The 26,615-nt window shown below is 38.5% G+C and overlaps 1 protein-coding gene across 1 annotated transcript in view; it reads left to right on the top strand.

The window, feature by feature from the left end:
• LOC143651861 (neurexin-3-like) overlaps positions 1-7,610 on the top strand; it is a 29,912-nt gene extending 22,302 nt beyond the window's left edge. The window contains exon 2 of the mRNA XM_077122685.1: positions 7,388-7,610. Within this exon, the coding sequence (XP_076978800.1) occupies positions 7,388-7,587 (200 nt within the window). The 3' untranslated portion in view covers positions 7,588-7,610. The remainder of the gene's footprint in view (positions 1-7,387) is intronic.
• The last annotated feature ends 19,005 nt before the right edge of the window (positions 7,611-26,615 follow it).

Raw genomic sequence — 26,615 nt, 5'->3', positions numbered from 1 at the left:
AAATTAGTGTCACAAGCCTCAAAAAGTGATAACTAAGCAACAAGAGGGTTAACTAAGAAGCCAAGCCAAGAGGCATGGCCAAGCTGCCAACCCTGCCTATGGTCCTTGGTTACAGTAACGTCTAGTTGATAAAAATGCACAGCAGTATCCCTAATACCTTCATATACGGGCAGAAACAAAGTAAGTAGATATTCCTGCTGACCCCAACTTTGACTGAAGGGGAAAAATGCATATAAAGGAAATAGGCAACAGGACTGAAAATTGAAGGAGAAGCCTCCAGGGCTAAGTACATCAGAAGTTCTCATGTGTCCTCTCCATTAACTTGGCACACTGTTTAGCCAGGTGAAATGACTTCTGGTACACTTAACAATACTTCAGAAATGAGAATGGAGCCCACACAGTTAAATAAGACTACATGCTGCTGAGACCAAGGTCTGCATCTCTCCCTTTCCATACTGTGCCATCTTTCAAGCTTCAGAAAGAAAGGAAATGAAACTCCAAACATTAAACCATTAAATGATAGATAACTCTAGAAGTAAAAAATTCAGGGCAGTGCAAGGGAGAATTCTCACCAACCATGCAGGAGACCTGGATTCAATTCCTGGACCGTGCACCTCTCCCCCCCCCCAAACAGCAAAAACAACAACAAAAACAAAGAATTTATTTACTTGTTATCTCAATAATTTAAACTCTGGATGGAGTCATCTAGCATGAGCAAGATGAGAAATAATGACATGGCAATGCAAATACAAAACAGCAGGAAAATAATATACAAAAACAGAGATAGGTGCATAGCTTATAAAAGTCTAAGAACTTGATCTAGAAAAAAACTAACTGAAACAGAAAAATCTCTTACGAGCTCTATCTGTGTTATAGGATAACTTAAGAAAATTTAATTAATACCTTAAGAATTCATAGAAAAAATTAACTGGGTGAAATGAAGAGGGAGATTGTAGACCAAAGGGGGAAGAAAAGAGAACCAAATCAATACCATCACATAATTAATTTGAAATAATTAGTAACAATAGGGAATGAAGAAGCTATGGCTACAAATTAAATTATGGCCAAAGGTGTAGAATGCTTGAGACAATCACAGTGAATGCTAATGGAAAAGTCAAGGAGATTAAATCCACAGTAAAACTAAGAGATATGGATCACAGACAGGATAACTGGATCCCTGAATTAGAAAAGCTGAGCACTTTAACAAAGAAATTATTCAAAGTTAGAAAAGTAGATATTTTTTAATTACTGAAAATTACAAAGAACTGACTCTGCAGTTCAGAAGAGCATACTAGGTTCCAAGAAAATGTGATGTAATGTGCTTAACACTGAGCTGTGTATCAATTATGTCATTGAACTTTAAGTATTAAAGTAATATTCTTCAGGCATATAGAAAAAAATTACATAATTTTCCACCTATGAAGGAGAAAAATCACATCAGCAGCATTTTACAGTCTCAAGTGCAATAAAGAAATGTCTATAAAGTTCTTCATAAAATGAAGTGTGACTCAAGAATCATATGCAACCCCAATGAAATCCAAATGTAAACATGAGCACGGGCAGACATTCACAGACCTGAATGCGTTTTGATAATGTAACACTGAGTGTTTTCTTTTTAAAAGAGCAATGTCATCATGAAATCCAAGCATTTAGAGATGAAGTAAAATTACTCAGAAATAGAGAAACTGTGATAAAAGACTGGTGAGAATTGTGATAACATCCATTATAATGCAAATAGATGATTAGTGTATACATTATCAATACAGGACAGATTATACATGCATATCAAGGTCCCCAAGACCATCCCCAGTCTGGATACTTCTTTATAAAAACTTACAGGACTTAGAAATTCTTATATCCATGGTTCTGATTTATTAAAGCAAAAGGATACAGAGTAAAATCAGCAAAGGGAAAGAGTACATGGGGTGAAATCTGGAAGAAACTAAGCACAGCTTCCAAGATTCCTTTCCCAGTGGAATCATAAAAATGTACTAATTCCTCCAGCACGATATGTGACAACATATGCTAAGTTTTGAAGACCACGGAACTCACCTGAATGTGTGGGTCCGGGGTTTCAATTGGGGATCAGTCATCTAGCATATTCTAGTTGAGAGGCTGACCTCAGAAACTCAGGAAGATGGAGGGGCTAATGCTCTAGGCCCTCAGAGGGAAAGTCAGTGTTTACTTTTGAAATCACCTTGTGAGTATCAATTATCTAAACCAACTAGTACAGTATGTGCTAGGATACAAAGGACTCTTAGTCAGAATTTTCCAAGAACCCTCTTCCCAGGAGCAGGTGAAGGTCCAGTCACGAGGACAGGCCCTTCTTGGTAATGCGTAGAATTTGAACCTCTCAGTTCTGCTGAGTGACCTTTTCCTGCCCAAGGTTTAATAAAAATAATGAAATAACAAAAACTCAGAGACAAAGGACAAAGTGTAATAATAATTTTTTCACTTTATTGGCTAAATTTGAAGCATAAGGTTAAAAATAAAGCGCCATTCTTTTCATGTTTTTCATAATGTCTTTTGTAAATTTTAATGAGATTGCCTAAAAAACAATACCTCATAAAAAAAACAATTTATTTGAAATTTGGATATTTTCTTTTGTTAACTTCATGGAAAATTAAAGCTAACTTTAATTAAAATAGCATAGATAGAATTTTAAAAGTACTTTTATTTATTCTCCTATTTGTATATGTGCTAGGAAAATATGCTTCCTAATGTTAATGAGGTTATTTCTTGTCGGTGTGATTTGAAATGTTTAATTATGTGTGTGTGTGTGTGTGTATGCACATGTATATATAATCAATAATGTGATTTTTTTTCTCTAAAAAGAGGGAGAGGAGTATAAAAAACTGAGAAATCATAACTCCCTGAGACTAGTTTAACATATGCTTGGAATTATGCCCTTATTCTAGGGGGTTGATGTGTAGTATTGACAAAAGTATGCCCAAATCAAGTTAATACTATCAATTTTTCTCTAACACAAGAGATACATACAAAGTTTCTATCATGTTGCTCAATGTTCCAGTGCCACTCCCTTTCCTTTTTTGGAGGAACCTTGCAATGTCAGTGAAAGTACAGCTGCTAGAACGTGGGAATGGAGAAAGAAGCCATCAATTATTGAGATTGAAGAACAATTAGGCAATATGTAAATATTAGACAATAAGAAAATAAATCAGTGCTAAAATGTATTTTTACATGTCACAAAGATTAAGTGATGTTAATTACTTATACCCCTCTAGAAACAGAAATAGATCTACTATTCTAAATATAGACTACTCAGGGCCAAGGAAAATAACTGTGGAGAATGATATGTGAGACATATGTAATGCCAAATAAGAAGACTTTGAAATGAGAATCTTGGCAGACACTTTCCTCAGGAAAACTATGATTTAATTGATGAAATTTATTGTGGTGTTTTTTTTTTAAATAAACTCTGAAAATTGTCCTAAGGGCATAAAGTAAATAGAGAAACATTTTTTTCAAGAAATCTACTAAATCTCAGTGAGAAAAGTGAGAGTCTGTGGCATTTAAATCATGACCTGCTCCCATCCTCTTACCCTTGGAAAATCAGGGGTGCCACGAGGGACAACTTCCAAGCTACTAGACCCTGGCAAAACCTGGAGGCAATATCATAAACTCCTTCAACTGTGGAAGCAGTCCCCAAGCCACACACATCCAACAGGTAAAAGGTGAAAATGTAACTGACTTAAGGAGCTTAAGCATAATGTTGGACTACTGGTGGTTTATACTGACCCAGGGGCGATGCCTAAGAAGTCAGGCTAAAGATAAAAACAGGAGAAAATATCTGAGCAGGGACATCAGAACTTGCATACTGCTGGGAAAATGCACATCACAGAATTCATCCAAGTCATTTAACTAAACCCGTGACTAAACAAACAAGAAGAAGCCCTGGTGGGACAACCTGTATCCCAACTTGCTACAGTGTATCATTTAAATGTCCAGTTTCTACAAAAATTAGGACCTGATCAGAGACCAAGAAAATGTGACAGGAGTAAAAGCAGACAATAGAAACTAATATGTAAGAGTAAAATGTCTACATCTTTTTGGAATTAAGCTAGTATGAATATGAGGTAGATTCTGATAAATTAAGTACCGAGGTAGATTCTGATAAATTAAGTACCCATTGTAAGCACTAAGGAAAGTTGTAAAACAAATAACTAAAAACATAGTTAAAAATCATTAAAGGCACTAAAATGGTACACTAGAAAGTATTCACTTAAGAAAAAAGGAGGCAAGGAATTAAAGAGGAAAAAAACAGGGGGACTATATGCAAACCGTCATGTGCACACCCAATAATCTAACAGATTTTAGATTGACCAATTTTCCTTATTAGCCTTATTTTCCCCCTTGAATGACTAAACTATTCATGGCACTCTTTGTTTTTGAAATCTTTTAAGAAAATTAATATGAATCCATGGAACAGATCTTGTTTCAACTGATTCCTATATTAAATTTCCTGCTTCATTACACTCCTCTTAAAAATATGAGGTTAATATACTCACAGAGGGACACACAAAGGTACACGATGAAATACGAACTTTATTTATTTATTTTTTTTTTTTTTTATTTTTTTTTTTACATTTTCTTGTTTTATTGTATTCTGTTTCTCCGTTTTTGTTACATGGGCTGGGGCCGGGAATCGAACCGAGGTCCTCCGGCATAGCAGGCAAGCACTTTGCCCGCTGAGCCACCGCGGCCCGCCCAACGAACTTTATTTTGTACCATCAGCTGTTTAACTGAGATTTATTCTCTGATATTTTTTCTCTGATACTACAAATATTGGCATAAAAATGCATTCATTTATACATATGTCCTGGCACTACACATATCCAGAGGGACAAATGCAGCCATTAATTTTGGAAAGTATCTAAGGTGAAGCATTAAAGGAAGCATTTTATGGCTCACTGAATGCCCTAATACCTTCTAAAAATGGTGAATGTGGAGAGTAGAAGGTGCCTAATGATGAATGGTGTTCATACTTACATCAACACACAGAGCACATCGGGTATATTCATTGAGAAAATATGCATTAATATAAATATATGTATTATCCATGTTTATCTGATTTTTTGTTTATGAAATAACTTTAAAATGACATTGTGCATATGTACACAGACACACATACACCTGAGAACAGCACACACTACCATGCAGCCTTAGGGATATGTTTGGGTGCTTAGAAACATGGGTGTGCCCTGGATAAAGCTCTGTGACGTACAGTTTGGAGGAAGAGTTAAGTATACAAGCTCAAGAGTCAGTCTGCTGGCATTGAACTCTGCCCTTTATTAGCTGTGTGACATGGTACCCATAAAATATAATATTGCCACCTTCCTCATGGTGTTCTTGTGAGGATCAACTGACTTAATGCATGTTAGAAAGCACCAAGCAAATAGCAGGTGATCAGTAAGTTGTAGATATTATTATTGGTCTTTGGATTCTGCTCCTCCAAGAGATAAAGTTTCTTCCACAACTGGCTTGCATGTTAAATTTAGGGTGTGCTTCCCATCCAGAAGTGGATCTTATACTACATTTTTTTATTCTAACAGTGTCTGCAATGGTCACACCTTTAGAGTTTGCAACTTTTAGTGTACACGTGTCATAGGTTTTGCCAACGTGATGGTTCTTTCTAGGAATATAACTCTATTTATACTTTTTTTGATGGAATTTTTATGTGCTGTATAAATGAGGGCAGGAGAGGGATGATGATGACACAGACTAATTTGGGAATCCTCTAAGTGGTTTTCCTGCCTCTTATCTTCCCTTATTCTGATTCCTTGTACACACGAGGGCCTCAATGTTTGTATCTTCTGTTCACTACTTTGCCCTCAACACCTAGAAGAGTGCCTGGGACACAGTGAATGTATCATAGCACCTCTTAATCTAAAGCCATTCACTTATTCCTCAGTATCTACCAAAGTCCATTGATTTTATTTCAATCTCAAGCTACCTTTGTGTAACTACTTCCCAAAATCTGCCTGATGTGTCTGTTAAATTGAATAGTTTGTTTTCACCTAAGCATGCCTCTCTCTCCTTCCTTTATTTCTAATGGATGCTATTTTCTCTACCTGTCAAGTTCAATGCCTTCACTTCTTCCATTAGAAATCCCACTCATCAATCAGGACCCTCTGAGACTCTACAATCTGTGCGCATCTACTTTATTCACCTACATCCCCACAACCTCTCTCCTCTCAATGCCACTAGCTTTATTGTCCTATCTTTGCTATGTTACTTGATCCGGGTTCTTCTGTTACATATACTAGCACACGTAGTGTCTACCTTCAGAACAGGGGTCTTGTCTGTTTCACCCTTATACTTTCTGCAACATATGTAGATAGCAATTATTTGACAACACCAAATATTTAAGGAAGACCAACCCATCACCAGTTTTGAACCCAGTGACAAGCTGGCTTCATAAGAAAGAGTGATATTCTCTTCCCATGTTCTCTATACTTATCTGTAAAATGAATGTTCCCACAAATTCATGTTTTGAGTTGTTTTGCAGAATAGACCCTGAATTTGGGACCAGATACACTAGATTAAAATCCAGACTGTTGTTGTTGGATATTTGCTTCTCCCTCTAAGAACCTCAGTTTTCTTGTTCGAGAATAGGAATAATAGACCCACACTGTAATATTAAGTAAGATAATATGGGGAGAAGATAACCAAGTGTTTGAACTGGAGAAGGTATCAACTACCAGGAGCGAGTTTTCTTCCTTCTATAAAGAGATGCTATGAATAAAGAGAAGACTGATCATTCTTGCAGGTGACATTAGCTTTTATTTTTGTTTTCTAGATCAGGCTCAATCAGCCTCCTTTGAATTGACCAAGCAAATCCTCACAATACCTGGCCGCCAGGGGTGTTGTGGGGGTCTGATCATGCTGCTGCTGCTACTTCTGCCTTCTTCTAGAAGTTGACATTCTCTGTCCAATACCCCTTTGCCTACTATGGTGACTTTAAATGGTTGGCTTACTCCTACTTTTCATGCAATACTCATAATCTTGTTTTATGTACTTTGGTTTTATTCACAGCATACAGAGTGACCATTATGACTGTTTGGGGGGGGGCAGTATCCACTTCTGCAAAATGCTTTCACATCCATCATTTCATTCACTCTGGATAAATTTATGAGGATTTGTTGGGGCAGTGACCAGGACAATCGTCCGCCTTTTGCAGACGCTGAAAGAAAGCCTCGGAATCTCAGTCACCCGCCCAGGCTCAGGTAGTTAACAGCAGATACAAGATCCTGGGCTATAGGTTCCGTTTTTTCTCCACCCTGTTGACCCTGGAAACAAAGGGGGTATTTGGAAGCTCCGATACCCTTCATCTTAATGATCTCCCCCTTCCTTCCTTCTCTGGCAGAGGCGTCCATCCTGAGCTACGACGGCAGCATGTACGTGAAGATCATCATGCCCATGGTGATGCACACCGAGGCAGAGGATGTGTCCTTCCGCTTCATGCCCCGGCGGGCTCACGGGCTGCTGGTGGCGACCACCTCCAGGGACTCGGCTGACACCCTGCGCCTGGGGCTGGATGGGGGTGCGAGTCAAGCTCATGGTTAACTTAGGTATCGTATGAAGTACCCTCTGCCACTCTGTTTGGGCTTGTCTTCCTTTTCTTTTCTGGTTTTCATTGGTTTGATTGAATTCTTTTGTTTGTTTGTTTCTTGAAAGTTAGCAGCTCATCTTTGGTTAATAGACCAAGGATAAAACCCAACATCAACATAACACCTCTTTCTCCTTGTTTCTGCATGAGGTTTTGATGTCAATTTCTGGTTTTTTAACAGTGGCATTTTCTTTACTAGATTATTTGTTTTCTAAGTTTCCTTTCTTGGATTTCTGGAACCGTTTAGCTTTGTGTAAAACACACTATTTTGGTCTATCTTTTGATCAATTGCATCACCATTGAGTCCAACTCCTTGGTTGCCACTCAAAACAGTCAACGCTGAGGGCATGGACAGGGCAGAAAATTGAGGCAAAATGGGAGGGTGAGACAGGAGAAAACTAAACTCTATTAGTAGGGTGAAAAATGCATTGCTTCCTGCCCCACAATGACTATTCAGATGGGGAGTTTTGGCAGCCTTGATGACACTGATATTTCCCCATAATTTTTCCTAGTGGGGGGGACAAAGGTAGATCTTTTCTGTCATCCCATTGGAGAAAAAATTCATAAATTGCTAGGCTCTGACCTATGGAAGGACACAGTGGCTTCTGAAATGTGTCCTTCCTGATATTCTTACCTGTCATCCAGCACCCCATTTTGTGAAGATGTTAAAAGTTACATTATTACTCAGCAAGTAATCTGTCCTCCTAGTGTAACACATGTCAATTCTTCTTTTAAGTAATTGTGACAACCTCAAATTCCTAACTTTACTGGGAGAGCTTCTCTGTTCTTTCACTGTAATTCCCTGTGTTAGATATTTTGGAACTTCTCCTTTACATGGCCTCGAAGTCTGTGCTGTTACTGACCCTGTTTACTAAATTCTGCCCAAACTTCTATGGAGATAGGGGTCTTCTGGTTTGGGAAGGAATAAACCCTAAGTCTGCTATTTCTACTTCGCAGAAAGTCCTTTTGAAGATTACTGAGCATTACAATATCAGTGCCCAGGGTTGACAGAATTAGTGGTATAGCAGATCCCAAACCACCTAAGTCTTTGGATTTGTTTGGATATCTTGAATATGTCTGGATCCAGAGCCCCTTTATAAAGATCTCAGTAGAATGGCTTGCAGAAGCATGGAGAAGACATGATGGTCAAGTGTACCAGCTCCATACAAAGCCCTAGAAGGCCCCTTGGGAAGGTGAGGTTTGTGGATCCATACCAGGCTTATCTGATCTCAGGTCAGCTGGTCACACTTGGAAAGTGCCTATGCTACAATCCTAAAATCTCTAGGACACAGAGGACTGTTTTGAGCAGTGGCTTGTTCAGTTATGTCATTTTTTTTTCTTCCAGTTTGCAACTTTTATAACACTATGCCCCTTTTTTCTTGTCCAAACTCATTTGATTTCTGTTGTCAGTGTGTCTTGGTTTTTCTTTTGTTTGAGTGTGTGTTTGGTTATTTTGGGTTTTGTTTTTTCTTTTTTGCTGGATCTTTTTCTGTGTTATTGAGTTTACAAGTCCTCCCTACCATCAACCATGGTAAATCAAAAGATGGTATTCAACCCTTCAAACGCCCAAAGCCTGCAGCCGGCATAGCAAACAGCCTTGAGCACAGAATGTACTGAGCAGCCTGCAGGGGCTGGCATACCCCTGCCCCTCCCACCTTCCCCTCCCCACACCATCCTCTCCCTCTAAAACAGGCCAACAGCTGAGTACAAGACCTAAAACCAACAACCAGTAGCCAATTGTCTACCTGTCCATAAAACAACGGAAGAAATCAAACCTCAAAACTAAAAACCAAGCATAACCTCCTCACTAGCTCACAAAAAAGAAAATGAAGACTTTTTTTTTTTTTTTTACCTCTGCATCTATTTCAAAGTACAAGGAGAGACACATAGATAGAAGGGTAAATCTGCCCCATGGGGTTCTGGAGAAGTACACATTGTGTCTTTAAACAGATACTTTTTTTCTTTATTTGATAGTGTTTTGTAACATTTAGAAAGCCCACTGTGACAGGCCCCACAGCTTACTTAGAAGGAGAAATTGGGAGGAGATAAAGGAAATAAAGGAAGAGATGGCTAGCTTCTCTCTCTCTCTGTCTCTCTATCTCTTTTGCACCATTTCTCTCCCTCTATTTCTCTCTTCCTCCCCCCATCTCTGTCTCTCTCTCATGTGTGTGTGCACACACAGACACACAGAGTGAGTCACAGATCCTGTGTGTATTCCTAGAAGCATTCTTTTTTGTATTTTAAACTCTGGCCAAAATATGGGAGAGGTACTTTTCCAAAGGGCACCGGTTTTGCCTTTGAGCTTTCTTCAGCGCACCATCAATTCAAACCAGCTTCCCCTAAGTTGAAACAACCTAGGTAAAGCAGCCACTCCCTAGAGAGCACTAGGCATCTCCAGAAGTGGTAGTTTTTGTTTTCTTTTTTTTTTTATTTTTCCTCCCATGAAGGCTACAGTTAGCCACAATTACTGGTTTGAATTTACATAACTTTCTTTCAAACCTAACATGGAAAACTGAACTTTAAATTCCTTGTCTTGTATACACTACTCTTTAGATTCATGCTTTGTTTAAAAGTTCTCCTTCTACCTCCTCCCCGCAAGTATATCCCTTCATAAATGCTTTCTTTCTTGTGCCATGAATTGATATTTCCTTTTTCTTGGTTGTGGAAGAAAACATCTCCAAGGAGAGTTTGCATTCTCATGAATTCCACAAGAACTAATTTCAAATTGTTACTTTGTCCCTTCATTCCATTTAGTTGAGTCTCTAGCACACACAAATTGTTACTCTGATTTATTTCAAACTGGCCATACATTAAAGCTCAAGACATGAGAGTCGAATATATGTATTTCTCTAATGTAACATATTTTCCAAGTGTCAAGGAGATTAGTCTTTTCCAAGAACCTTGTTTTCTGAAATAGTCATATGTGGTAATAGCAGGCATGAGAAATGTCTTAGGTAGTATAACACACACCTAGTGTTTATAAAGTTGTTAGTTTTTTTTTACAGATGTGGAAACAAAGAGAGAAAGGTATGACTTTTAACAGTTCACACGAAAACTTGGTAGCATAGTTGGGACTAGAACTGATGGCTGTAAACTTTTTGATCAAGGGTAGGGGATTGCTTAGCTCCATTTATCAATATTGTGGATGGGACACTCTTAATGAATTCTAACTGCTTCATGGTGGTCACTCTTTAAACGTGCACAGTGGGAATCTTTTCTTAGTGTTCAGTTTCAGTTGAGGCTTGTGGAAGGAAAGTCAGTGAGTATTGGTACAGCCTCAGTTGTGGCCCTTTAGAATCCTCAGAAGAGTGCAAGGGAGCCCTTCCTCCATGGCAGAGGCACTGAGGGAGTGATATAGAGGTTGGTTAATTGCATTCGAATTCCTTAGGGTGTTCTATCTGAACACATGGCTTGCTGACTATTATTTACCATATGCTGCATTGAAGACACGCAAATCCTAAGAACATTCACCTCTTCTGTGCTTGCGCTAAAGCTCATCAATATAGAAAATAATAATTTCTCCTTATTTACTAAAATATAACACAACTACTTTAAACAAAAAAAACCCCACAAACATCCACACATGGGTGGTTTGGTGGTTAGAATGCCCGCCTTCCATGCAGGAGACCCAGGTTCAATTTCCAAACCATGTATACCCCCAAAAAACAAAAAACAAAAACATATGGACATACTTCAAACACCGCACCAAGACTTATGCAGGACTTTTCAGGCAATTTCTGAAATTTTAAATGAAGAGAAATTTGTCTGCTACAGAAGCTCAATGTAAATGAAATTATCTTTAAGCCAACCCCCCTGACAAATTTTTCATTAAAAGAAAATCCTCACTCTTAGGCCCACCCTTCCCAGAGCTTAGGAACAAAAGACTAGAATGGACTTTCTCCTCAACCACTTATTCTTCAGTAAAATAATAAAGTACTTATGGACTTTTGACTTAAAATAACCAAATTTTTTGCCATCTTGAGAGCTCTAAGTCCTTCCATTGATGTGAAGACACTATTCAGCTTCGTGTAGAACTGTTTAGATGAACCAAGAAGCACAGACAGGCCCACCCAACACCTCACTCTAGACCAGGTCCTTGTCTAAGAATAAAATCCCCAGCTGCATAGAAACCAAGGAAAACCACTCCTTGTTCACAGTTCTTGAGGTTGTTGCTTTAGGTTCAGTCCTTCTCCTTTAAGCATGCTCAAGAGTGATGGTAGGTGCAAACAGGAGCTGCAGCCCCTCTGCCCTCCCTCCTCCCAGTTCTCACCAGGGGCATGGTCTTCTCTGTCTGGTGATCATCCCAGTTGCTCCAGGGCTGTTTGCTCCCACTTTTCTGTTGCGGTTGACAACACATGACAAACCCAACTGCACGAAACCAAACCCAGATTTTTCTCAAGAGATGTTCTTCTGGGGAATACATAAGCTTGCCAGCTCCTTCCTCAGAAGGATTGGGTGTTAAAATTGCTCCCATCCAAATTTCACATCCTTTTACCCTCCCCCATTGTTTGCCACTGGTCCCTTTCTCACTTGCTCACTGAAAATGGTTTACTTTGGGAAATTCACCTGGTGGTGTTCAGCCCTCAACATGTCCTACAGAAACTATGGGATCAGCCTTAGGCAGGAAAAGAGTAGAAAGGTATACGTTTGTAACCATATTCCTTGTTATCATTTTACTTCTCCCTGTTAATACCTGACTTAAAGAAAATTCTTATTGGAATTTCCTCTGGTATAAACCAACCATAAGTTCCATTGGGGCAGCTTGGTAATGTTTTACTTGAACCATTTCTCTATGGTTCTTATTTGAACTATTTCTGCCCAATTCCACTAGCAGTACCCAGTGACTCTACTCCAGAACTTTTTTTCTTGAGTAAATGTTGCATTTACTCAATGCAGGTTGGGGGGAGACAGTATCTAGGACTCTCAAAGAGATATAAAATGATAGCTGCTCTGATCTCTAGTACAGAATAACTTGTCTGGTTACCAGCATTGGAAAGTGAGCCGCCCTCTTCTTCCTTCTTTAAACCACCTAAAACACACACGCACAAAACATGAAGGATTTTCCCTCCACAAGTTCCTGGAATCACAGAATAAGGTAGGCAGGGCTCTCAGAGGGACCTGAGACCACCTCCACGTGTGCCTGTCTCGCCTTCTCCCTGCATGCTCTGAGCACCTGATTCAGTCCCTGCATTCAGGCAGGAAGACGAAGATGGCGTTTGTGAGTGGCTTGGTCTGGGAGCCTTTGAAACAGCAGCAATTCGAGAGCCCAATCAATTGTGATAACATCATAAAAATCCTTCTACCCCAACATGGAACCCTACCTCTCTAAAATCTGGGATAGGTGTTTGTATGGTTAGCTGTTTGCAAGTGGCCATTTTATGACAGGAAATGACCGGGTGGTGTTAACCCTTTCCTTATCTCTAGGGGGTGAAGGCAAGTCTGCCTATGCAAATTTTTATAGTACTTGGGGCCCAATCAAAGGAGAGGGTGGAGGGAGTTTGATTTTAGAAAAAGAGAAAGGGTTAAAAACTACACTGAGAAACTCCATGACAGAATTTTTTAATGATACAATATTTCAGACTGGTAATGTATCTTTGGAATACTAATACAAAAAATCATATTCATGCTACTTTAAGAATTAAATTTTAAGAAAACCAACCATAGTGGAAAATAGAATATAAGTTGTGGAGGAGTTTTTGATTCATTTGCCAAGTTTAACAAAATTAATATTTAAAAGTTCAGGTTTGAATTAATCTATATTAGTGAATAGTATTTTTTTGAAAAAAGAAGGAAGCATACTTCATGTCTATTGTGGATATATATGTATACCAGTATATATCTCTATACATATGTGTATATATGTGTGTGTGTGTGTGTGTATATATGTACCCAACTTTACTAAATAATATACTGTACATATACACCCACCCTTAAACTTGTACATACCGTGTATATATATAAAATAAAATGGCCACATTTCTTGCATGTGTCTTTCCCCAGAAGGGTAGTTTTGGATGTCTGCAGCTGTTACCTTGAAGGATGCAATTTCATCTTTCATTTATTTTTCCCCATCTAGACTGTATCAGGATAAACTGTAACTCCAGTAAGTTTTCCCTCAAGTTTCATTTTGTTCTTTAAAAACAAGAAAGAAAAGAAAACTTACTTTATTTTGCTTACTGTTTTATGAGCTGTTTTTAATTTGAATTATTATTATTTTTTTATTATAGAGTTGGGGGAACTGGGGTTGACAAGAAGGGGTGGGGTGATGGTAAAGGCTGATGGGATGGCTTGGGTATGTTTCTGAACTGGGGCAGGTCCTGTCTTCTTTCCTTGCATTTGCTCTATATGCAGAAAAGGAGGAAAAGACACCTGGATAATGAAATAACTTGAAAATTAATTGAAATGGTAATCTGTTGTCTTTGGAAAAACACTCTCATGGGTAAACAAAAAGCTTCTGAGCAATCAGCATGCACTTCTCCACCACCAAAATCTTCAAATGATAAAAGCAAAGTTCATGACCCAGAAGGTGGCTGCCAGCTCTGGCATTTCTTATTGGCATTTATCCTTTTAAGAGGTTTTCAGGAGGGTGGGTGAAGCATTGCTCTTGGTGGTAATGCAGTGTTTTAACCAGAGACATGAGAGACACTCTGGCTTTGCAGAAGGAAGAATTGTAACCTATTAAGTTCATTGTCTCCCATTCACATATCCCAGTTCTTGAAGAAATATCTTAATGAGGTGTAGCTTTAATAGTGCTCACACACATCATCCTGTGTCTCAAAAATGACCATTTCCTGGAGTCACCATGGAAGAAGAATGGGACAAGAGAAAGGAAGGATGAGCCTGAGGGAAAGAATAAGCCTAAATGATGAAAGGAATAAAGAAGAACTATGCTTTTTGTCCTGTAGCATAATATATTACTTGGAGTAATTAACACTAACTGCTGTAACCGTCCCCAAATCTCAGTAGCTCTATAGAAGAAAGATTTATTTCTTGCTCAAAGTCCAAAGCTGACTGTGCACAACTCTCCTGGTTAGCTCTCTACAATGGACTAATTCAGAGATGCAGGCTTTTTCTATCAGCCAGCTTCACCACCTGAGGGGTTTTCACGTCCAGCTGTATCCATAGGAAAGAGAGAGAGAAGTTGGGAGATGGTGCAGCATGTTTTACTGCCTTGTTTAGAAGGGACATACATCTCTTCTGCCCATATTCTATTTGCCAAAGAAGCCAGGGGATGCTGGGAAATGTAGTTTACCTGTGCATGCCAAAAAAGAAAGTGGGCTTGGGTGAGCATCTGACGCACATAATTCTTAGTATGATCGCATCACTGTTGGTTCTTTTCTTGTTGGGTCTTTCTGTAGGAACAATCTCAGAGAAGGAAAAGGAATTACTCCAAATCTAACCTTTCATTTACTTGTTTATTCCATCAAATTCAATCTTTTAACTTTTTTATCTGCTGGCAGATGTATTATCAGAATGACTAATAAAGCACAGATCCATTTTTTTTTTCTTTTTGGTAGATATTGTTATATATTAACAAGAAAAAGAAGAAAAAGAAATTTTAAAAACCTGCATAAACAATCCCTTCATAAAGTAGAGTCTTGTCTTGGCATCGCTTTCAGTTATTTTAAGCAATGTCTTATTTTGCTCTGTTTACACATTTCTAATTAGCCAGAAATTTCTCATGATATTTAGATCATTAAAAGCTTAATTGAGACATCTTTTTTTTTCCTTCCAAAGCCTGGAGTTTTCTCTTTTTTGTAAGCAGTTTTATTAAAGTAAATTCATAATTCACCCACTGTAAGTGTACAATTCAGTCATATTTGTAAATTTATAGAGCTGTCCAAATATCACCACAATCCCATTTTAGAACTGTTTGATCACCTCCCAAATTTCCTTTATGCCCATTTACAATTAATCCCTGCTCCCCCACCCTCAGACCTAGGCAACTACTGATTTGTTTTTTGCCTTTTCTAGACATTCATACAAATGGAAGCATACCATATATAGTCATTTATGTCTGGTGGTGGTGGCTGTGGTAGAAAAGTTTGAGAAGATTGTGCAACTGAATGAACTAAGAGAGAAAGCAGGAACCAGTGATTGGAGCTTCTAAACAAGTCTTATTGTTGACTTTAGGCCGGAGTTCATAGAACAGCAAGATGTTTCTGTAATAGGTGTGCAGGCCCATCATCTTACCTGATTTTTTGTGTGTGTGAGAATGCAAGAAATAGGACTGATTTGTAGCCTGAGTTTGAGAAGGAAGAGACTTTTCTCTCACCCCCCTTAGCCTTGTCTCCTGCTTTAATTTCAGTAGAAATCATACGCTTTTGTTGCTCAAACTTTAACACAGAGCTTTTTTACCCCTTGAAAGGACATGCTGAATTTAGTTTGAATACAAGTTCGGGAACTTTTCCGGTAATTCTTGGGTATGTTTTTCCAAGATATCTGTCCTCTGAAAAGTCACTCATGTAAAATACTGAGTGATATCAACTGCTCTTTTCCTGTTTATCTGCCACAAAATGTTACTTGTTCTGGTAAATAGTTGTTTTTAAGGGCTTATGTGCCACTTTTTCTAATTGAGAGAAGAACATGAAAAAAAATGATTTTCCAGCTAAATAGAGAGCAACTGGCCATGATAAGGGCAATGATCTTGACATAACAGCAGAGTTTTCTTCTAGTCTTCTTTCTTTGTTCTTTGGCTTTTCTGTTCTTCTGACAGTGACTGTGGCTGAGCTCCATGCCGGAGATCTCCTACCAAGAAACAGAAACAATCTTCTAGTCAGTGTCTGTCTTTCTCCCCTTCCTATGTTCTCTTTCCAATACTTCATCTCTCTCCATAATACCTACAAGGAGTAAGACTTAGCATTGCTCCTTCCAAGTCTTACTACCCCTGCTTCCCAAATCCCCCAACAGCTCCATACCATAAACCTCTGTGTGCAAATCAAGGTCTTTGGTTTAGTCAAAGCCATTGCTGGATTTGATTCATCAAGCAGCAATGTATTTGAAGCTCGTTTATAAGGAAAGTTCAATCCTAGAACTTATTTTTAAGTTGCAAAAGAGCAACAGAGTTGGCAGTCATCATGGTGACTTGAACTCCAGGATAACTTGGAGCAATATTAAAGGAAACTACTGTTTTCTGAAGAATTTCTGGAGGAAACCACCTGTTCCTCATGGTTCCAGTTCCTACAGATTGGAAGCAGGTATGAACCTCTCATTGGTCTCATGGGAGTTTGCTTAAATGAAAGTCTGGAAAATGGTTTGTTTTCTTTTAGCTTGTCTGACTGAACCTGCCCTATGATTCCCTTTCCCCTCCTTCCTTCTATCCCATTCAAGCCATGTTCAGTATGAATGAATATATTGAGCTCTTATGAATTAAACAGAAGTATGGTATGAAGGGAATATAGTGAACACATACTGATTAAATATGAATGCTGTATGAATGAATATAGTCAGCACTTATTAAGGAAATATCAATCTTCTCTCCCTCCTCTCTAAAGGCTAACTCCTCTGAGTTGTGGCCATTTTCTCAGTCTTGCTAATATGGGTTTCCTGGGGTTGCCATCACAAAGTACCATACAATAGTTGCTTAAAACAGCAGAAGTGTATTCTCTCACAGTTCTGGAGGCTAGCAGTATGAAATCAAGGTGTGGGCAGGGCCACACTCACTCTGAAGTTTCTGGAGGAGAATCTAGTCCATGCCTCTCTCCTGGCCTCTGGTGGTTGCCGGCCATCCTTATCATCCCTTGGCTTGTAGGTGCATCCCGCCGGTCTCTGATTCTGTTTTCACATGGTGCCCCCTGTCTGACTGCCCAAATTTCCTTCTTCCCATAAAGACACCTGTCACACTGGATTAGTGCTTGCCCTAATCCAAAATTATTTCATCTTGATTTGATGGTATTTTTCAAGTCACTATTTCCAAATAAGGTTGCAGTCAGAGATCCCAGCTAGTCATGAGTTTTGAGAGAATACTATCCAAACAAGTACAGGGTGAATATATGGCATGGAGATAATGAGTCTGTATATATGCCCGATTATTTAGACTTGTATAAAAACTCACCCATCATTCCTAATTAATTTGAGTTTGAAGTTTTACTAATTTATCTGTAACAAGGTCATATTTTCTTCTTGCATATAGAGGAAAAAAGGAATAGAGTATCGTGCAAAAATATGTAGTCTTAAATCACTTAAATGGCTACAATGGAGCTGTTTCTGTTAGAGCACGGCTTTGGTGACCTTGTCTCTGTCCCATGCATCCTGCTGTCCCAGAATCATCTCCAAGGTGCACAGCTGTGTCAGAGATGAATAAAGCAGCATTGGGAGGCTTTGGCCTCTCCAAATCATACCTCTGAAGGCGATTCGTGTTTAGATGAGTATTTTTTCTCTTTTTCTCCTACCTAAACTTCTTCCCTCGCATCTGCTTCTCTAATGCCTGCCTTTTGACTTTTGACCTACCTTCTCTGCCTTTAGTTTCTAAGCAGATTTGCTTTCCAGTGTTTTGGCAAAGTCAACAGCCTGTAGGTGATTCTTGTTTAATTTAGGCATAGCTTGGTGAGCTGCAAACTGTTACACTATACTTCTGATTTTCTTTTCTTTCTTTTCCTCTGTCCTACTCTATGCTGCTTGAATGTGTGACTACATTCGTAGTTCTGATTTATCTGAGAATACCAGAACTGAATTATATATTCAACCTGTTAATTTAGAAACACTTGTCCCAGGTCAACCAAGAAGGCTAATTTCTTCACTTTTAAAAGTCTGTTGGGGGGTGATGCAATGGTGGCTCAGTGACAGAATTCTTGCCGGCCATGCCAAAGACCCAAGTTTGATTCCCAGAGCCTGCCCACCCCCCAAAAAAAGTCTGTTAGGATGGAAATTATGGAATATTCTTTAGTATCCATTCCAAGGGTCTGGTACCCATTACTGCCAGCATGTTGCTTCACATTTTAGAGTTTCAGGGGAGATGGAAAAAAATCACAAAGCAGGAGCCTATGTATGATAATTTATTATCTTTGGCTATGGGTAGAACACCTGAGACTATCTCCATATGAAATGATTACAGTTATTTCATTTTTTCTCAAAAATCTAATTAAGAAATAGTATGTAGTTTTGTTTCTCTATGGAACTTTTTGCCTTCTTATAACAAATAGGACTGCTAAAGTCTAAAGTATATTAACAATATCAATAATAGAATGACCTGCAAATAATAGTAGGATGATTCCTAAAAATTTAACCTTATACTTTCCTTAATTAATATTAATTCTGTTTGGACTTTTAAAAATAATTTTTAAAATTGTACATGGAACAAATGGCAAAATAGTAAAAATTTCCCCTCTTACTTCTGATTCTTGTCTCTAAATTCCCTTTCTCAGAGACAACCAAAATTATCAGCGCTTTGAGTAAGCAACGTATACTTAGAACCATGTCCTCCACCTCCTCCTCCTCCTTTTTATCTTGACACAAATGTTAACACACTCTTCTGCATCTTGCTTTTTCAATTTATACAACTTAGGGAATATTGCATGCAAGAATATATAGGTCTACTTTATTCTTTTTAATAGTCACATAAAATCCTGTTTTATGGGCATATCATAATTTATTTAGTCAGTACCATCATGATATACAGTTTGATTTTTTTCTTAGCTTTTTGCTACTACAGAAGGAAAATGTATATTTTTGCCCATTTGTCTTTATGTACATGTACAAAAATGTCTGTTAAATAAATCCCTAAAAGCAAAATTTCTGGGTCAAAGGATAAGTCCATTATAAATTTTGATATTGCCAAATTGCAGTCCAAAGAGGTTGTACAAACTTACATAATTACCAGTAATGTATGAGAGTGTTTTTTTCTCTCCACCCTTGCAAAACACAGTGTGTTGTCAAACTTTTTGTTCATTTTATCAAAATATGTTTTCAAAAAGTTGCTATTATATAATTATACAAGAGCCATTATCATCCATAAATTTTCTCCTTCTATCCTATCACTTCCTCAAGTATATGTGGAGACCACCATCATTCAGGACTTTGGCGACCACTTATAATGGAAATCTTTTCTTAGAAATCTGCCATATTAGCAGTTTATATGTTAATACCTCCTCAGTTAACAGGAATGTTGGAATAAAGTAGCTTATGTTATAGTTCCTTTTTTCTTTATGTGATTTACTCTATATTTCCTTTTATATGTGTTTGGATCCCAGCAGAGAAGGACATCATAGTGTAATTTAAAAGGGCGAGGAGGATTCTGGACCCAAGCAGCCTGGTTCAACCCTTGCTATGCCATTAATGAATTTGTGCCTTTCTCTATGAGTAAGAACAGACCCTGCCACATAAAACATGCTAAATCTGTGATGGTGATGATGATGAAGAATAGTAGCAAAGTACCTTAACTGACAAGATGCTCTTTTGAGAGCTATAGTTGTTCAAGAGCAGAGAGCAATATATTCTTAGAACCATTCTTTGTCAGTGGTTTAATAGAAGCCAAAGAAATGAGCATTCCTGTTTTCTCCAGTCAATTACTCAGAGTAATAATAATAGACTCCCTTCCTAGACCATCACAGTCATGCTGCAGTCTCTGCATCAGTAACATTCCAAAAAAACTGTTGATGAGACCATCTTTAGGTCATGTTGGGATTTCTTTTTCCTCAGTGCAATATGATAAACAAACGCTTGAGGTTAACCTGGAACTAATCAAAACATTTTGACTTCAGGAGTTCTTCTAAGATGAAAATATCATCTTTAAAATGCACAGATCTGATTAGATGGCATCATCGTATTGTGACTTTAATACCTTCTAATGTTAGCTTAGTATAGTCTAAATAGGAACTAAAATAAAATAGAAGCAGACAAGTAAGAGTTTCTGCAGGAAGGGTGTAGACTTTTGTCTAAGAACATTATTGACTTTTTGACTCTCTTGGCACAATTGTGCTTATGGTTTTAAAAGTCACCAAGTTCATGCAGACATGGTGAGAAAGGAAGCCTACTTCATCAAGAGGAGAAGGGGTTAGTCCTCACGAGATCTTGTATTTCAGTTTCAGTTTGTGGAAGCATAATTTATATGCCGAGTTAGTATGTTAAGAGATTCATACCTGGCCCTCTTCAGGGTAATGGAAATTATACATGGCATATGCTGGTATCTCAGTCCTCATCAGATCCATACATGATACCCAACAATGTAGGAAATGAATAATGATTTGCAGTTAGAGGTATAGTACCATTCATCCCCAGCTTTTGAGAATGTCCTTTGAGAGCAGGATGAAAGAGATATGGACAGAAGAAGAAATCTGCCCTTGAGTGACTTTAGCTAAACCAGTTTTTTCAGGGGCTTCAAATTGATCTCTGGGCTTTGGTGGGCCTTGATTGGTTTCCTGGAGTCCTATAAAAGAGGAAACATTTTGGAGAATGAGAGATTCAGAGAGAGCAGAGCAGAATGACATAGTCACAAGAAGCAAAGAGCTCACAAGTCAGCGACCTTTGGAGATGAAGAAGGAAAACACCTCCCTGGGAGCTTCATGGAACAGAAAGCCAGGGGAGAAAGCTAGCAGATGATGCCTTTCTTGCCATGTGCCCTTCAAGCTGAGAGAGAAACCCTGACTGTGTTCACCATGTGCCTTCTCACTTGAGAGAGAAATCCTGAATTTCATCAGCCTTCTTGAACCAAGGTATCTTTCCCTGGATGTGTTTGATTGGACATTTCTATAGACTTGTTTTAACTGGGACATTTTCTTGGCCTTAGAACTATAAACTAGCAACTTATTAAATTCCCTTTTTTAAAGGGAATTCCAAATGGAAAGGCCATTCCATTTCTGGTATATTGCATTCTGGCAGCTAGCAAAGCAGAACAATTAGAATCAGGGAAATTTCATGAAAAGAGATGAATGTGTGTCAATAAATGTTACTTGTTGTCACTCTTCTTGATCTTCATTTACTTATTTCATGAAATTTAACTGAGAATCAATACTTTTCCAGGCATTGTATATCAGTTTTTGGGATTTATACTATAAATTGCCAAAGAAAATGCAGAAACAGTGATATACTAGGCAGCTTTCCCCACACCCAGTCCTTTTTATATTTCCCCCATCTCCTGTTTCTCTTAGAGAAATTGGACTTCTTATGCATGCATCTCTAAAGTCAGATGAGTTTCAGATTTTAGTCAGGCCTCGTCCATTTCACATTCAGACCAATATGATTTCTTTCTTTAAGATATGTGAGCCATGTCTTGTTCCTGATTTTCTTTTTGTTTGTTTGTTTCCCCTCCATCACCTGACCACTTGCTTGGAGCCACACAAGCTCCTGCTCTCTGTTCAATAGATGATATTTTGGGCAGTGTAATTTTGGGTAAAAAGTGGGATTTCTGTTTTTCCCTCTACCCTTTGAAGATTTCTTTATGTATTCTACTCCATTTTATTTGTCTAATTCCCATAGTCAGATTTGCAATGTGACAAATTTAATAAGTAATAGTGTTAAGAGCTGTTTGTATTCTGGAAACTGAGAGGGGCCACTTTGTCATATAGATGTGGCATGAGAACATTTGACAAGCTAATATTATTAACCCAAACTCTCCATTTCTGTTTGGTAACAACATAAGTGCAGCTGTGAATGCACTTCATTTTGCATTCTACATATAACATATTTTTGATATTTCAGAAGTTCTCATCCATATTTTATACAGAATAAAATTATAATTTGAATTATAGAGATTCCAGAACAATTAACCATGAAGTACAAGCCTCCCAACTGATTCAGGGTATCTCAGCAAGCATAGTTTTTCTAAACTTTAGAATCAATTTTGGGAAGAAAACATGATGTCCAGGGGACATTACTTCTAAAGAAATGCAGGAAATTTCTGGCCATTCAGTTGTCTGGATGGCTAGAATCATATAGGTTCCTAACTCTGGGTTTATTGAAAGTTAGGGAAATATACCTTAAGCATAGCTACATATTTTCCTTCTCAAAGTGAAGTTGTTTCAGGGTAGACCTGAATATGTAATATCTATATGCAGAATCATTATGCTGTCATCCTCAATGCTGTATGCCAACCCTTTATCAGCAGCATGGCTCTTGATGGTTAATGCAAGGGACTCAGGTAGGGAATGGAAAGCCATAGGGCACAGCAAGGGGTGCAAACAAGAGCTGTGATAGTCAGTTATGATAACCTAAGTGTCCATCTTTCTGAGAGGCTGAAATTACATTGCAGTAGAAAAATATTAAAAGGCATACGGATTCCAAAAGAGAAGCAAAATGTAATAGAGATCATTTCCCCTGAAGCGAAGTCTTTGAATATTTATGAGCTCAGGATCCTCCCAGCGGGACTGTTGTGTCACCTGTTTGTTATCCACATATTATGAATGGGGAAACCAAGGCTCATGGCAGCCAAATGAGTGGCATAAGGTCTCAGGGTCTTTAGTGGCAGCTGTATGACCATGAATTTAGTTTTCTGATTTCTAGTCAATAAGCAGTCTTTTGTTACCTGAATCAGACCATCTTTCAATGATGACATTGGATGTTTTTCTTCAAAATTAGTTTTTGAAAAAAGAAATGAGAATCATTACAAAGGCACCAAATTAGAGAGCATATTATAGCCTAAATTTTTACTTTGAGGATGTCCAGCAGTATAAGTAGAATGAGATTTGTGATCAAGAAATGAAATTGTTGTTATCCACAAGTTGCAGGCAGGATAAAATCTAAAGCAAAAACAGAGTGCTACTTCTATGTTCCAGGGATGATAAGAAGTAAGACAAGGAAATGCCAACACTGATCTGTTTATTTCTGGTGAGTGGTTTTCCTGTGACAGTGTGTCAGGAAGCCCTTTCCTTCATTTCTTCCCCAGAACCCAAGGGGAAGGAACTACCTCACCTACCAAAGGAACTACCTCATATACCCGAGAGAGGAAGCCACAGGAATGGGTTAGTTAGAGCAGCAAAGAGAGAGAACACAAAAGAAGCAGAAACAGCAGATGGCAAGAACTAATGTGACCAAGAGAGAAAGGCAAAGACAAAGGGAAAGGGGGCCCAAACAAATATTTGTAGCATAGCCACAAAGCCATAAGAGTAGCAATGCATTTTATTACTGTAAAAACTTTTTGTTATGCTTCTAGTCCCACAGAGAAAAAGAAACACAAAGGAAGATGGATAGAGAAAATAGAGGAGGCCATTGGGTTAGTTATCTCCTTATGAGAAGAAATTGATGGCTGAAATTAAACTCACACTGCATAAATATGCCTGCAAATAGTTGGAATGTTTAACTTAATTGTTGAGTTCACTTATTGTTATTCACAAGCAAACCCCTTTTTGATAAAGGAACCAAATAAAGAAAGTTAACAATTGCCAGAAATAGAAATGTTAGACATTGTATCCCCATAATGACTAGATAAGTACACAGATACTTATCCATAACTGTTTAATCACACTTCTGCATACCTGGTAAAAAAAAAAACCTCATGAGTTGCATTTTAAAGGCATGAAAATTAAATTAAACACCAAGTAAGTATTCCATCCCTTCCCCTAATTTTTCCCTGGACCGTTTCCCTCCTTTGTCACAGCAAAAAATTGGATCCTGAGCCCCTACATGAGGGCATTTACGATAATTGACAACCTTTGCTTTTGTTATAGAAAGTGCATTGACTCTACAGATGACTACTAATTCCAGTAAAAATAACGGTGAATATCGAGCTAGTGCTTTCTGTTTGCTAGGCATTGATTGGGCTGTGCAGTTTGATTGCATTACCTTGTTAAATTCTCACCACAATCTTAGAAGGCCAGTGGTATTATCCTCATTTTAGGTTCATGTTTTGTCTATTTGATTCCAAAACCCAAGCCCCTAATCACTGTACCTACTCCTCTTCTGTTCAGATGCTGAACATGTTGGTGCTTAAGTGAACACAATCCAACACAGTCCAGGATAAGTGCTTGAGGGTTCTCAAGGAAGAGACCACTTCTAGTCGCTAAGAAATCCTTCCAAAACCTTGACCTTTCCAAAGCGAGGCTTTCTCAGCTCAGCTCCTTAGTCATAGTAGTGTCCTATTCTTGTTTGTACCTAATCTCTAAGGCACTGTGCATTTCTGTGATTGAAAGGTACTTGGCATTTAGGAATGTGTGGAGAATGAATCAAGAGTTTTCTTCCTGGCATAGAGCTGATAAGAAGAGGGTATAATTGCCTTCATCTTCCTCATTGCTGAATCACTCTCCCCGTGGCCATGCTTTATTGGCCTTCCCTTGGTGATATCAGTGTTCTTTCTCTCCTGCTTCACTCCCTTTAAGTCCCAGTGGTCTCGACTTTGCAAATTGCTGTGGTTCCCCAAGTCCCCAAGCTCTGCTCATCTCTGTTCCTGCACCATGGTTTACTGTGGCCTGCACACCATTCTTCCCTGGGCCTGTATAGCCAACTGCGCCTCATCCTTCAGGACATCTCTGAGGTCATCACTTGTGCAAAGCTCACCCACCTTCCACAGGCATATCTAGGCCCATCCACCTCAAAGGTCCCATAGTGCTTGGAATGCACACCTGGCAGAGCGCTCATCCAGCTGGATCTCCTGCACTAATCTCTGAACTCCTCATGCTTAGAGATTATGTCCTTTTATTCTCCCTGCCTAGCACAGTGTCAGGCATAGAGTGACTTAATTAATAATTGTCATTTTAATGACTCCAATGTGTGAGTCCACAGGAGAAAGTGATGCCTGAATACAGGTTTCTTAGTAGGAGGAAATTATTCCAAGTTAATAAACAGGGCACTCTCAGCAGATCAGATAAAAATGCAATGGATTATCCTGATAAGGATATTTGTCCAGCTTCTGAAGAGAAATCTTTTTTAGAAATCCAAACCAAATGTCACCATGATAGAAGGTTAAATTTAAATATTAGGAAATATTTCATTTCAAACCAATATGATACTTCTTTTGCCTAAATGGTGGCAATTCAAACAGGACGGAAGGCTCATTTCATCTCATCCTTGTGCAGTATTTTTCTGTACAAGTAAAATTGGGTAGGTTTTCTTTCACACCCACCCTGCATAGAATTCTATATCTATCTCTGTATTATGTTTATGGGTCTCTTTAAGCTTCAGCCTGATCCTGGAGAAGAGCAAAAAAGATGATTCAAATCCAAAAAAATGAAAGAAAAATGAACACCAACAGCAGCACCATCACCACCATAGTTGGTACGGTGGAAAGAACAGAACCTTTGAGTTCAGTTAAACACAATTAGATTTGGGTCCTGAGGCAACTTCCCCAAGCCACCATTAGAATGCCAATAGCTGTAGCATAATTTGATGAAGAAAAAATATATACAAACAGCAGCCTAGATCCTGACCATGTGATCACCACCCAGTAGTTAACAGGTGCCCAAAACCATGGGCTCTCTTTTGGCTGGCCCTCACATCTCAGAGACTGAATTCCTTGTTGATCATTTGAACATGGGCAATAGAAACATCAGTTTTCCCAGGCCTCCTGGATACTTGTCTGACCTTTCTGATTTGTCAAAGGGAATTGCTTCTTTTGTAAGATGTTTCAGAGGAGACAAGACAGGAATCAGTGTTTGACAATGTTGAGTGTACCCGAGATAACGTTCAGTGTCTTAGTGAGGGTGGGGGGTAGGTTATGGCAGCTGGTTTAGAATCTTGTATGGAAGGAACTCAGGGCTTTTTGCTTCACTCCAAATAAGGTTGCATTAACAGTGAGTATCCTCATCTACCAAAGGCACAGGATTTCAATGCCAGAGGGGTTCAGCTATCCTTGGTAAAGTTGAATGTATGAGTGACATGCGTTTGTGTCTTTGCTCATGATGAGACATGGGCAGAAGAAACAACAGAACTAACATTGGCTGACATCTAATGAACATGTGTGTGCCAATTGATATGCTCAGTTATTACATGTAACATCCCCTTTAATCCTCACAACAACTGTGCACAGTAGGCAGAGATCACTACACAATTGGTGGGGATTTGTGCAAAATAGAAATGCAAGTCCCTTACTCAAAAGACAAAAAGAAAGGTTTTCCCTTTC

This window comes from Tamandua tetradactyla, chromosome 12 (genome assembly GCF_023851605.1).
Source record: "Tamandua tetradactyla isolate mTamTet1 chromosome 12, mTamTet1.pri, whole genome shotgun sequence".
In the NCBI taxonomy this organism is placed as follows: domain Eukaryota; kingdom Metazoa; phylum Chordata; class Mammalia; order Pilosa; family Myrmecophagidae; genus Tamandua; species Tamandua tetradactyla.
Note: the sequence above shows the minus strand (reverse complement) of the source record. Positions and strands in the feature narration are given on the sequence as shown.